General features: G+C 35.5%; 1 protein-coding gene across 1 annotated transcript; it reads right to left on the bottom strand.

The window, feature by feature from the left end:
- Window positions 1–9,883: 9,883 nt before the first annotated feature.
- LOC130980703 (uncharacterized) lies at window positions 9,884–11,341 on the bottom strand. The gene has a single exon (XM_057904356.1). The coding sequence runs from the start codon at window positions 11,339–11,341 to the stop codon at window positions 9,884–9,886; it is 1,458 nt and encodes a 485-aa protein (XP_057760339.1).
- Window positions 11,342–14,854: the final 3,513 nt, after the last annotated feature.

Genomic DNA, 14,854 nt, shown 5'->3' with positions numbered 1-14,854 from the left:
TTAATGCATAATTTAAATTAATAAAATAAGTCATAATTAAATTAAACTTCAATAATTATAAAATTTTATTTAATTATTTTTTTGTTAAAAAAATATTTTTTAAAATAATTAATTATTTAATTTTTAAAAAATTCGAGGTTTTACACAGCAGTGCATCATCCATTCACCCTCGTCTATGGTCTCTTTCACAGTCTCACTCAGCCACTTTCTCTCTTCGTCCTCTTATTGATCTCCTTCGATACTCCCTCACTGCCATCCAGCCATCGCCTTACTACCACCATGTTGCAACCTTGAACTTCAAAGCCACCATCGCAGCTTCCTTCCCCTCCATTGCGCAGCCACTGTTCGAACTTCAAAGGCACCGTTGCCACTACAACTGGGCTCTTCTCCTGCCTCCGTCGTTGAATAAAATTTCATATCATAAGCTATTCAAGCTATAATGTTAGTGGTTTGATGAACCATAAGAGAGATAGGAAGAGTGAAAGTTGAGAGAGAGAGAGAGAAAATGAGTTCTTATCATTTTGAAAATTTTTAAATGAATGAAAACAGAAAGTTGAAAAAATGTTTGGTGGTTAACCTTATGTACTTCTTATATATTTCAACTATAATTAATTACCATCAACATCAAACTAATAAAAAAAATCTAGATAACGCCCTCCCGCAAGCTAGAATTGTATAAATGTAACAATCCTCGCTTGGAAACATTAGTAAGAAAAGGACCCGGTGGCAGAGCTTTGGTAAGAAAATGAGTATGTTAGTATTTGGAACGAACTAGCATAAGATGAATGAGACTAGATAAATGTTTTTCACGAACAATATGAGAGTCCACTTCAATGTGTTTGGTTCTATCATGAAAGATGGGATTATTGGCAATGTGAATAGCTGAATGGTTGTCACAGAATAGAGTGATAGACTTTTAAAGCGGCAAACGAATGAAATCTATTAAGAAAGAAAACCAACTAGCTTTACAAGTGGCAATAGCAAGAGACATGTATTCAGCTTTTGTAGAGGACTTGGCAACGGTGGTTTACTTCTTACTCTTCCAGCTAACAAGAGAGTTTCCAAGCATGAAGCAATAACCAAAAATGGAGCAACGAGTATCGACACAAGTAGCCCAGTCAAAGTCGGCAAATCCAATGAGATGCCGATCAAAAATAGAGGAAAAGAATATACCAATTGTAGGTATGCTTTTTAAATATTGGAGTACACGAAAAATAGCCTGTAGATGTGAAATGGTTGCACAGTCCAAAAACTAGCTCAAACATCCCACAGCATAAGATATATCGGGTCTAGTATTTGTGAGGTGAAGGAGTCGGCCGATGAGCTGTAAGTAGTGTTGTTCATTAAGATAGTACCTAACTTCTTCAAGAGCTTAATGTTCCATTGTCTACTTACTTGCTTAAACCCATATTGTAACACCCTATCACACTAAGCCTTACTTCTAGCCGTAAAGCAAGGGGTGATAAAGCATCACGACAGCTCTAAAACTCTTATTATAGAATATAATCAAGAAATAATATAACTAGAAGCCCGATGAAAGGAATATAGGATCAAAGACGGATATAAGCATAAAGTGTTCACACACGACAACCAAAATCCATAAGCACGAAGCTTAACAGATTACATAGAGTAAACAAATTATATGTATATACAAAAGAGAACTAGTCACAATTTACGAAATTTATGCCGGCTAGCTAAAACAGAATACAGCAGAGTTTTGATGTTTAAAGGAGCTAACATCTTATCTCTCAAAGTTTAAGACTCTAAGGCAACAAAATACAATAATCCAAAAGTGAGAAAACTAAAAACAAAATAAAGTACAAAACAAAGCTGAATCTTCCCCCACTCTATCACCACATCCGCAAACTCACTGAGGTAGGTTGCGACCTGCATATAAAAAACAACAACATATGGTATGAGAACTAGAGGTTCTCAGTATGATAACAGTGGCCAATAGATAAGATATAAGGTTCTGGGAAGCCAAAGGCAATCCTAGAACTTTCACATGCATAAGTGATGCGCGTGTACGCAAAACTCTCACTATTTCCTACAACAGCAACAGTACCAGCAAGTGCACTAGGTCGTCCAAGTAATACCTGAGTGAGTCAGGGTCGATCCCACGAGAATTGTGGCTTGAAGCAAGCTATCATTGTCTTGTAGGTCTTAGTCAGGCGGAATCAGAAGGAGTTGTTTGATTTGAAGGTTGATAGATAAAATGTCATAAATGTTGAAAAGGGTAAAACCAATTGGATTAGCTATTAGGAATTATATGCTGGGAATAGAGTTGAAAGTTAGAGTTGCTTTGCCTTTCAGAATTAACTCTGGTACTACTGCTCTCCTTGCTTGTGAGTGATTTCTTCAATGGCAGGCTGTATGTGATTTACACTGGTTTGAGCAACTGCCAATACTCCTCTAGATCTGAACCCCAGGGTTAGTGTGGATCCATCCTTGCTTGAGGGTGAAGTTCCTGCAGGCTATTCTCCTTAATGATCCTACTCAAAACGCCACAGACAAGGTCGGATCTTCTAGATCAGAGAATATTGCCTCTTTGGGTTCTAGCCTTTACCACAGAAATCCTAATCTTCCCAAAAATTGGCTGAACTGATGTCTCGAGAAGTCCCAAACGAAGTCGTGGATTAGCCGTCTGAGAGATGTATATTCAAGCTGTTGGTCGTCTTTGTCCGGTGAAAGACGCATTTTGACCCAAGTAGACGCGGGTGTTTGTTAGGCACTTTCATCTTAATGTGATGAACAGAGCTAATTGATTAGATCATCCTATTCACCACGATAAAGTACGAATATACATTTTAGAATTAATCAAACAAGGATTGAAGAGAAATCATAGTACTTTTATTAATTCATAGTACTAAGCAGGGCTCCTCCCCTCAATCTAGGAGGTTTAAAAACTCATACTGAGGTAGAATACAATGATAAAATGAAAATAATGCTTAATAGTGCGTGTATAACATGAATTAAATCCCAATACTAAACTAATGACTAGTAAGGGTAAAACATTATTTTTAGTGCTAAAATCCACTTCTGAGACCCACTTGGTGAGTGTTTGGGCTGAGTTTTGATGAGATCCACGTGCTATGAGGCTCCTTGGGCGTGGAACGCCTAGCTAGGGGGTCCTCTCTGGGCCTTTGGACGCTGGGCTCTGCTCTTTGGGTGCAGGACGCCTGGAAGGGGCAGGAAGCTGGCGTTGGACGCCAGATTTGGGCCTTCTAACCCGAAGAAAAGTATGAACTATTATATATTTCTGGAAAGCTCTGGAAGTCATCTTTCCATATCCATTGAGAGCGCTCTATTTGGACTTTTTTAACTCCAGAAAAGCTCTTCTAAATGCAGGCAGGTCAGATTTGGATAGCATCTATAGTGCTTTCTCTGTCTCTAAATTAGACTTCTGCTCCAGCTCCTTAATTTCAGCCAGAAAATACCTAAAATTGTACAAAAATACAAAAACTCATAGTAGAATCCAAAAATGTGAATTTAACACTAAAACCTATAAAAACTTAATAAAAACTAAATAAAAACTACTAAAAACTATATGAAAGTGATGTCAAAAAGCGTATAAAATATCCGATCATCAATAAGATTCAAACTTACCGAAATATATAATTTTAAACCATCAATAGGGTAATCTAACTTAGGAAATTTCTAACTAATACTAGCCATCGTTATCCCATATCTTTCATCAACCTACCCTCCATGCGATCCCATCGCCGCCGTCTACTGAGCCTCTTCAAACCCGAAAGAAAACACAAGTAAAGCAAACAAGTAAAGACAAGTAATTACACATATACAGCAAGTAAAAAAAATAGCAAGTAAGCATGTGATTCATTTAGGCATAATAAAGTTAAGCAAAGCAAACAACATATAGAAGACATATATGATGAATGCCTGTCTTTTTGGCTCGTGATATCACTTGTTGGTTCAAAATGCCAACCCGCTACATCTTTTTGGATGTCGCCTTTCTGCCACGTCTTGGGATATAGTGCCCGATTCACTGTGTACACCCAGGGATATAATGCCCTGCTCACCGTTTCTCTCATCAAGGAAATGAGATGAAATGCTCATTAATAGGATATTTATATGTTGGGCTTGGGCCTAACTTGGGTCTAGTCCAACTGTTTTAGCCCGTTAGTCCAATTTTGTGCCAAAATCTTTAAAATTAGCGCCCGATTTTTAACTCTGATTTGTTTTTATCTTTTCAAATTAATAAATTCAATTTTCTAATTTTATTTACTCATATGCAGTACCGGACAGACTTAAGCTAGTACTGTTGGCTAGATTACTAATACGCCTTTTTACACATTTTTTCGTAAAATATTATATTTTCCTGCTTGAAAAAATTCACTGAATCTAAATTTTACGTTTAAATTTTTTAATTAATATTTCTAAATTTTTGGACCTATTCTGGACAATTAAATTATTATTTTATTTTATCTAAATGGTTAATTAAATTCTAGTTCTTACACATATAGAAACTTTTGCAATTTATAAACCAAACCTGGTTGTGACACAGCCAAACCGGATGGTATCCTCATATAAACTTTATTGTCCAAATCTCTGTGAAGGAAGTTAGTATTGAAGTTCACATGTTTCATATACTCTTTCTTTACCGCTGCTAATGCCAACATTACTCATAGAGTAGTTATTTTGACAACTGGACTAAAAGTATCACTATAATCCACTCTTTGCACTTGAGTGAATCCTTTTGCAATTAGCCTGACTTTGTACTTTTCTATGGTGCTATTGGAATTGAATTTTACCTGAAAACTCTATTTGCAACCCACAACCTTTTTGCTTTTTGAAAGTTTAGTAAGACACTAAATTCTGATCTGATCTAGAGTTGCCAATTCAGCTTGTATTACTTCAATATTAAACTAATAAAAAATAATTTAGATAACAATCGTGCAGCCACTATCCTGCCAGCACCAGCTCCCTGTCTCCTATTGCTTAATCTACTTTATTTTAACTTCTAGGCATTAAATTTTTTTGTCTATTGAATAATTGTGGTTAGTTATTCCATAAATTTTACTGTCAGAAATACGAAATGAGTTGGCTAATTTGGGGTTAGAAATGTTAACTCAACTATAAAAAGCAATTCTTATTAAGTATAGTTTGACATGTTTATATGCATCAATGCCTTTACAGGAGGAAGTTATCGGAAAAATGAATTGTATGAAAACATGAAAGTGGAAGCTGAAAAATGTTTAGCCCACAGTGAGAGAGTCGCCAATGAGAAGGCTGAATGTTGAAGGTGAATGAAGCTGAGAGAGAGAGTTCATGAACAGAGGAAATTGAGAGAAGAAATGAAATTGACATTAACTCAATCTACAGTGAAAGAACTTAAGTTACCATTACTGTGGCAACAAGTTTATATAGGGCTAGTTCAATTCTAACTAATCACTTCCAGCTGGCAATAATAGTAACAAACTTAGTAACTAATCTACTTAAGTTACATTCCGCTGTGTGTTGCTGTATGGTATGTGTGTGTGTGTCTGCACAAGGTTCTCCATCAAGTAACACCCTCCCTCAAGTTGGGAGTGTAGATGTCCAATAGTCCCAACTTGCGGTGAAGTGTTAAGAAAATAGCAGGGGACAGCGGCTTTGTCAACAAGTCAGCTACTTGTTCTTTGGTCGAGATAGGCATCAAATGAATGAGTCCTTCCATGAGCTTGTCGCGCACCACATGGCAATCTACCTCGATATGCTTGGTTCTCTCGTGAAAAACTGGGTTGGATGCAATATAGATGGCTGATTGACTATCACAAAAGATGCTGATGGGTTCAGTTAGAGGCATACCAAGGTCCTCCATCAAGTATCCTAGCCAGATAGCTTCTTTGGTGGCTGTAGCTAAGGCCCTATATTCAGCCTCAGAGGAGCTGCATGAAACAGTATTCTGCTTCTTACTTTTTCAAGAGATAAGAGCAGACCCAAGAAAAAAACAATAGGCAGAAGTTGAACGTCGTGTGTCCGGACAAGCTGCCCAGTCAGAATCCGAGAAGCCTGTGATGCATAAATTAGTAGAAATGGGAAAGAATAATCCCTGAGCAGGTGCAGATTTCAGGTATCGCAAGACTCGATGAGCGGCGTGTAGATGCAAGTTTGTCGGTTTGTCTAAGTACTGGCTAAGCCGACTAACAGCATAGCTGATTTCTGGTCGTGTGTTGGTCAAATACAATAATTTTCCAACTATCTTCCGATATTTAGCTGAATCGGACAGAGGAGTTCCACTATCCTTGCTCAACTTCACACTATAATCCATAGGTGTTGAGATTGGTTTGCATTCGGCAAATCCATAGTCAGTAAGCATGTCCACAACATACTTCCTTTGGTACAACGTGATCCCTTTTTCTGAATGTGCTACCTCCAACCCGAGAAAGAATTTTAAGTCCCCAATATCCTTGATTTTGAACAGATCATCCAGGACACCTTTGATTTTGTTGATCTCAAGGATGTCATCCCCAGCCAGTACTAAGTCGTCCATATAAACTAAGACTGCAGTAAAACCAGTTTCACATTGTTTGGTGAAGAGGCTGTAGTCAGAACGGCATTGCTTGTACCCCAGATCCAATAAAACAGATTTGAGCTTGTTATTCTATTGTCTACTGGCCTGCTTGAGTCCATAAAGTGACTTCTCTAGCTTGCAAACTTGTCCCTTGTCAATTTTCAATCCCGGTGGAGCAACCATATACACCTCTTCATTAAGATCTCCATGGAGGAACGCAGTGTTCACATCTATTTGCTTTAGGTACCAATTTTTTGCTGCTGCCAATCCAAGTACCATTCGAAGGCTTGTGAGCTTTAGGACTGGACTAAAGGTGTCTCTGTAATCAATACCAGGGACTTGCGTGTAGCCCTTGGCAACAAGACGTGCCTTATGGCGTTTTACAGATCCATCAGGGTTATATTTCACCTTGAACACCCACTTGCATCCTATAGGTTTCTTCCCAGGTGGCAAGGAGGTGATCTTCTAGGTCTTGCTTTCATCAAGTGAATCAAGTTCAGATTTAATAGCCTTTTTCCAGCAAGGTTGAGACATAGCCTCCTCATAATGCTTGGGCTCAGTATGTATGGATAATGCAATCGAAAATGCTCTATGATTTTTGAAAAGTTTCTCATATGACAAAGATTTAGATAGAGGATACTTACAGTGGGTATTGATGGAACAGACGGGCTTGGTGGTGAGATTTAAGCACTGATAGTCTTGAAGGTAAGAAGGAGGTCTTCTTATTCTCGAGGTCTTTCTTTGCACATTTTGCTCAGCAATAGGTACTGTAGGACTTATCTCATTACTGGTGTTAGTATTAGAGATAGTAAGTGGTGGTGAATTGTGAGAAGGCTCAATTGATATTGAGTCTGCATTAAGAGAAACGTCATTATGTGAAGGCTGACCAGTGAGGTCATGCTCCTTTGGGTGTGGCTCAAGATTAGCTAGACCTTGGTTTGTTTGAGGTTGAAAAACGTCATATGAAAAGGGGTCAATGTTCATGGATTGTTGCTGATTAGATGCAGTTGTACTTAAGGAGTTAGTTTCAATGGAAAAGGGAAAGTGATTTTCATAAAAATGTACATGTCTTGAAACAAAAATTTGTCTAGTTTTCAAATCCATGAGTACATAGCCTTTAACACCCTCCCTGAATCCTAAATATACTGATTTTCGAGCTCTCGGATCAAGTTTTGATCTATTTGAGGTGATGGTGCTAGCATAAGCTAAGCAACCGAACACTCTAAGGGTTGAGAGATCAGGGGTAGTGTTATGCAAGATTTGAAATGGTGATTGATTGTTTAGAAAAGTGCTTGGAACCCGATTTATTACATAAACTGCATGGAGGATAGCAAAATTCCAAAAATATTTTGGGATTCCAGATTGAAAGAACAAACTTCTTGTGACAGATAGAATATGTTGATGCTTTCGCTCAACAATTCCATTTTGTTGAGGAGTCTCAACACAAGAAGTTTGGTGTATTATTCCTGTTTTAGCAAAGTAAGTTTTCATTGAAAATTCCGGCCCATTATCTGTTCTGATGTACTTTACTTGGCTGTTGAACTGAGTTTTTGCAAATTGAACAAAATTTTTGACTATTGTGCCAGCTTCAGCTTTGGTTTTCATTAGATGAATCCAAGTGAATCTGGATTTGTCATCTACTATGGTTAGAAAGTATTTGTGGCCAGCAATTGAGGGAATTACAAGAGGACCCCAGATATCAATATGAAGAAGTTCAAATATGCTTGCTGAAATAGTATTGCTATTTGAAAAACTCAATTTCTTTTGCTTTGAAAAATGGCATGTATCACATGGATCAATTTTTGTTTTACAATCTATAAAAGGAAAAACAGATTTCATTACATGGAGTCTTTCAAAAGGTAAATGTCCTAACCGAAAATGCCAAAGGTTTATTCCTTTCATTTCTGACTTTGGCAGGGTAAGAATGCTTGCTGTTTGTGCAAAGTGAGGCCTCACAGCTTCATTGTTCAGTGTGTAAAGCCCCCCACAAGCTCTAGCTACTCCAATCACTTTCTTCGAGTTGGTATCCTGTATCTCACATTTTTTGTCATCAAAATTCATATGACAATGCAAATGTGATGTGGCCTTGGAAACAGAAATCAGCTTGAAATTGAAAGAGGGGATGTATAATGCATCAACAAGGTAAAGTTCATTTGTGAATATAATAGTTCCAGCAATTTTGCTAATGGCTAATGCACCATTTGTAACAGCCCAGACCACCCGCTAGCACGATATTGTCCGCTTTGGCTCACAAGGCCTCACGGTTTTACCTTTGACGATAGGGATGCTAGCCGAAGCCCCCCACACTCACTCGTCAAAACGCGTCATGCTAGGGAGAGGTATCCACACCCATATAAGGCATGCTTCGTTCTCCTCCCCAACCGATGTGGGTCTTACAATCCACCCCCTAAGGGAGCCCAGCGCCCTCGCTGGCACATCGATCCGGGTTCTGGCTCTGATACCATCTGTAACAGCCCAGACCACCCGCTAGCACGATATTGTCCGCTTTGGCTCACAAGGCCTCACGGTTTTACCTTTGACGATAGGGATGCTAGCCGAAGCCCCCCACACTCACTCGTCAAAACGCGTCATGCTAGGGAGAGGTATCCACACCCATATAAGGCATGCTTCGTTCTCCTCCCCAACCGATGTGGGTCTTAGGGGGTGGATTGTAAGACCCACATCGGTTGGGGAGGAGAACGAAGCATGCCTTATATGGGTGTGGATACCTCTCCCTAGCATGACGCGTTTTGACGAGTGAGTGTGGGGGGCTTCGGCTAGCATCCCTATCGTCAAAGGTAAAACCGTGAGGCCTTGTGAGCCAAAGCGGACAATATCGTGCTAGCGGGTGGTCTGGGCTGTTACAGATGGTATCAGAGCCAGAACCCGGATCGATGTGCCAGCGAGGGCGCTGGGCTCCCTTAGGGGGTGGATTGTAAGACCCACATCGGTTGGGGAGGAGAACGAAGCATGCCTTATATGGGTGTGGATACCTCTCCCTAGCATGACGCATTTTGACGAGTGAGTGTGGGGGGCTTCGGCTAGCATCCCTATCGTCAAAGGTAAAACCGTGAGGCCTTGTGAGCCAAAGCGGATAATATCGTGCTAGCGGGTGGTCTGGGCTGTTACAGATGGTATCAGAGCCAGAACCCGGATCGATGTGCCAGCGAGGGCGCTGGGCTCCCTTAGGGGGTGGATTGTAAGACCCACATCGGTTGGGGAGGAGAACGAAGCATGCCTTATATGGGTGTGGATACCTCTCCCTAGCATGACGCGTTTTGACGAGTGAGTGTGGGGGGCTTCGGCTAGCATCCCTATCGTCAAAGGTAAAACCGTGAGGCCTTGTGAGCCAAAGCGGACAATATCGTGCTAGCGGGTGGTCTGGGCTGTTACACCATTAGGCAATTTAACAAGGATTGGAGCTATCTCATGATATGTATGAAAGTCATTGAGTGAGTAAGAGACATGGTCAGTTGCTCCCGTGTCTATTACCCATGATGCAAATTTCTTATCTGAAATATTCAATGCGAGAATGTTTGATGTGAAATGCATAATATGTTCCAACTTACCTGGATGAGGTGTTGGCAAAGGCTCTTTGTGAGGATCAGCATTTTGACTTGGTTTCTGTGCTTCCTTGCTGAGAAGTGCTAATAAGGCTGATTTTTGTTTAGGTGTGAAATCAAGACTTGTTACATCACTATCCTGTCCATTGTAAGGGTTTCTGAGATTCTCATTGCTTCCCTCAGAGTCAAATTCAGCTGCACTCATGTTGGTGAATGCTGTGTTATATCTTTGCTTAAGGTGTGGTGACAATCCATGCTTCTTGTAGCATGTATCAACAACATGTCCTGTCTTACCACAATGAGAGCATTGCATCTTGCCTCTGCCTCCCTGTCCTCTTCCAAAGCCTGGATTTTTGCCTCCTCTGCCCCTCCCTCTCCCTCTGCCTTGAAAGGCCCCTGCAATGTTCAAGAGAGTGGCAGGTTGAGTGCTTGTCTGAGCTATCAATCTTGGTTCTGAGACAAAATCGAAGCTTTGAAATTGTCTCTCTTGCTGTGTGAGAAGAGAGAAAACAGTGTTGATATTTGGGAGTGGATCCATAAGCATGACTTGCAACCTAACCCCAGCATATTGTTCATTCAATCCTCTAAGAAATCGAGTAACCTGATCTTCAGTTCTAAAGTCCCTTATGACTCCTAATCTACAACTGCAATTTCTTCCACACTTGCACGAAGGAATTGCTCTAAAGCTATCCAAATCTTCCCATATCGTCTTCAATTTTGTGAAGTACACGGTTACACTCATTTCTCCCTGCTTAGTTGCATACAGTTCCTCTTGTAGCTCAGCAATTCGGAAGCGGTCACCTTGGTAGTACCTATGTTTTAGGTCTTCCCAAAGATCTAGTGCTATGGTGTTCCAGCTCACACTTTTGGCAATGTCAGGTTCTAGTGAACGATTGATCCATCCAACTACATACGTATTACATCGGTCCCATGCCTCAAATAGGGGATCGTGCTTTTCTGGTTTATCTAAACTACCATCAATAAACCTAAGTTTGTTCTTTGATTTTAAAGCAAGATTCATAGCTCTACTCCAATCTCCATAGTTTCTTCCATTCAGAATTTCATGAGTTATGGATATACCTGGATTTTCGGAGGGATGTAAGTAAAAAGGACTTGCAGGATCTTGGCTTGGTCCTCCATTGCTTTTGTTTATATGCGCTTGAATTGCAGAAAGTTGATTCAAGAAGACTGAAATTCCCTGAGGATCGAGGTTCTCCAATGGCGATCGTGCTTCTGGCTGTGCGGTTCCGCGAGCTGGTTCCATCACTGCACGCTAACTAGCGGTTCAGAACTTGCGTCTTTGATTATCAAGTTTGAATGATTGAGCCCCTTCTTCAATCTCAATCCCTAGAACACTCTTCAATCTCCACGCTCACCGCACCATGTTGAAGGTGAATGAAGCTGAGAGAGAGAGAGTTCATGAACAGAGGAAATTGAGAGAAGAAATGAAATTGACATTAACTCAATCTACAGTGAAAGAACTCAAGTTACCATTACTGTGGCAACAAGTTTATATAGGGCTAGTTCAATTCTAACTAATCACTTCCAGCTGGCAATAATAGTAACAAACTTAGTAACTAATCTACTTAAGTTACATTCCGCTGTGTGTTGCTGTATGGTATGTGTGTGTGTGTCTGCATAAGGTTCTCCATCAAGTAACACTGAATTTGAAGCATAAATCTATACAAAGGTAACTTTTTACCTCTTTGCATTTGTTTTATGGTAATTTCTGTAGTCTGTTGAAAGTTTTGTTTTTGATTGCATAGTATGTGTTAGAATATAATTAGGATCAATTAATATTATTTAGTACTATCGCCTCAACAAGCACTAAATCGTTTTTTATTGTTTTTTAAGAAATTAATTTTTTGTTAATATATTATTCACTCTTTAAATTTATTAGATAAGTAATTTTTTATTATTTTAATATTAATATGATCTTATTTATATCATATTTTTTACTTTAAAATTAATATGTATTTTTAAAATGTTAAATTATAAAAGCACATAATAAAGAGATATAATATTATCAGAAAAAACATAGTTAAAATAATAATAAAGAGATTATTATTGTTGTTGTTGTTGTTGTTGTTGTTGTTGTTGTTGTTGTTGTTGTTCAAAAAGAATATATATAAATCAAAATTAGTTATTTACAAAAGATAATTTTACTTAAATGTTATGGATATTTATATTTGTCTTATTTTTTTAAGTGATAGACCAAAATATGGATCTAGATTCGAAGAGGTCTTCATTTCCCTGTAAACAGTGAAAAAACAAAAGAAATGAGAATGCTTATTTTTTTCGTTTTTAAATACCAAACTATAAGAATAGTTAATAAATAAAATAGGAGAATATAAAAGTTGTATACCTAAAAAATTTTTCTCGTAATTCATCATACATTTTCTTATCAATAACTTTTTGGATCTTGAAAAATAGTGACATTTATTGACTATAAAAATAACTACATAAACGATCAAGATTATTCAATTAAATTGATTTCTTATTATAGGGACGAATTCAATTAATTCAATTAAAATTTATAGAATTTAGATATCTTGTTTAACAGAGCATTCCTTAATACTATTGTACGTGATAGTAATTGCACATAATTCACAGAACATGACTCACTTTAAAGTTTTAATATTATGTTTCATGATAGAATTTTTTTGTACATCCATCGGTACATAAATCTAATTTTTATCTGTATTTCAATAAGAGTTATAGAAAAATCATGGATAACCTCTTCTTCAATTCTTTACACTGTTAATTTATTTTTTAATTTGTTTTAGCTTTTTTTTTTAATTTTTCTTACTTCTATTTCCAATTCACGATGCACTTCTTTGTATGGAACAATTATTATTAGAATAAAAAAATAATTATTATGAAAAAAATGAAAAAAATAGTAAAAAAAAATAATTATTATAATAGAAATCAAAGTTATGAATAATACAATAGGATTATTTTAATTCAACCATGAAAAGAATAAAAGAAAATCTGAATCTAAATTAATTAGATATTAAATGAAATAAAATAACATAAAATATTATTATTTACCTATAAATTAAATAAAAAATTATCAATATTTTTAAATAAATATTTTATACAACAACTGCTATACAGTATGTGTCGAACTAATAATCAATAAAAAATAATATTATCAAATGTAAAATAGATTACAAATAAAAAAAATTAACAAAATATGTGTGAGAATTTTTCATTCTACCATTGGGAGGTATAAGTTTTTTTTATCTTTTATATATTAATTACATGATAAATGAATAATAATATTAAATTAATTATTTTTTTTGCAATACAATTTAGGAAATTAATAAATGTTAAATTTAGTACTCTATATAATTAAATATCAAACCCAGTACTCTACATAATTAATAGCATAGATAGTTTAGGAAATTAACATATTAATATTTTTACCAAATTTTTGATAGATGTGAATTTTCTTGCGTCCTATATATACGTCAGTCAAATAACTTAACCAATACGCAAAATAAATAATATTGTGGTAGACAAAATTAATAATTTAATTTAGTTTCAAAGTAAATATTTATGTATTCAAATTTTGAACATAATATTCTGCATAATCAATATTTTAAAAAATTAAAAAAATATTATTACAAAGTAATTAAAAAAATAAGTTAACAAAATATTTAAGGGACTTTTTTATTCCATCATTAATAGGTAAAGACGTATAAAAAACATAAAAACACATCAAATAAAAAGAAAATATTTTTTTCTACATCAAATTGATAAGACAAAAAAAATCATTTTTTCCTACATTAAATTGATATAAAAAAAGAGACATAGTACTATTTTAGTAAAATTGGGAATAAATTAAAAAGTAGAGGAATGACTGAAAATATAAATTAGATAAGTAAACTAAAGAGAAGAAAAGATATGAGTGGATGTTATGCGTTGAAAGTAGTAACAGCTGCAAAATTGAATAAAAAATAATCATTATATTAAAAAAAGAATTTAACATCAAACTCCCATATCCTCTTCGTATATTGTTATTTTGTTACACTATAAACAATAGTTTGGAATTATCTAAATATTTTAATATAAATTATTTAATATTATCAGAGCTAAAAAATTAGAAAATAAAATTAATATTTCTTTTAAGAATGATTATTTTTAAAATTATAAATACACAATAAGAAATTAGAGTACATCAAAATACTACCATAATAAAAAAAATTCAAAAGATAAAATTAACAAACTAATGAAATATATATACACAACTAACCAATGTTATTATCATTCGATATATTATTTAGAGCAATTCTAATACTTGAATATCTAAGAAATAGATTATTAATATATAAATAATATTTTTTGATTTATCTATATCTTTTAATATAAATTATTTAATATTATCTAAATAAAAAAATTAAAAAATAAGATTAATATTTCTTTTAAAAATGGTTTTCATCAAAATTATAAATACATAATAAAAATTTAGAGTACATTAAAATAGTACCATAATAAAAAAATTTAAATATTAAATTAATAGTCTAAATTTTTGAGTGAATAATTATCAATTATAATACATTGTATTATAGATATATGTAACATATTATATTAAAAATAATTAAAAGTTTACTAAGTATGAATTAAATCTTTAAAAAAATAATTTATACTCACTAATATTATTACCGTTTCATTTATTATTTAATTTGGACCAATTTTACTATTATTATAAGTATCTGAATGTTTAAAAAGTAAATATATTATTGGCATAAAATTAATATATTTTTAAATTCTA

Source organism: Arachis stenosperma, chromosome 5, assembly GCF_014773155.1.
Source record: "Arachis stenosperma cultivar V10309 chromosome 5, arast.V10309.gnm1.PFL2, whole genome shotgun sequence".
NCBI classification, from domain to species: domain Eukaryota; kingdom Viridiplantae; phylum Streptophyta; class Magnoliopsida; order Fabales; family Fabaceae; genus Arachis; species Arachis stenosperma.
Note: the sequence above shows the minus strand (reverse complement) of the source record. Positions and strands in the feature narration are given on the sequence as shown.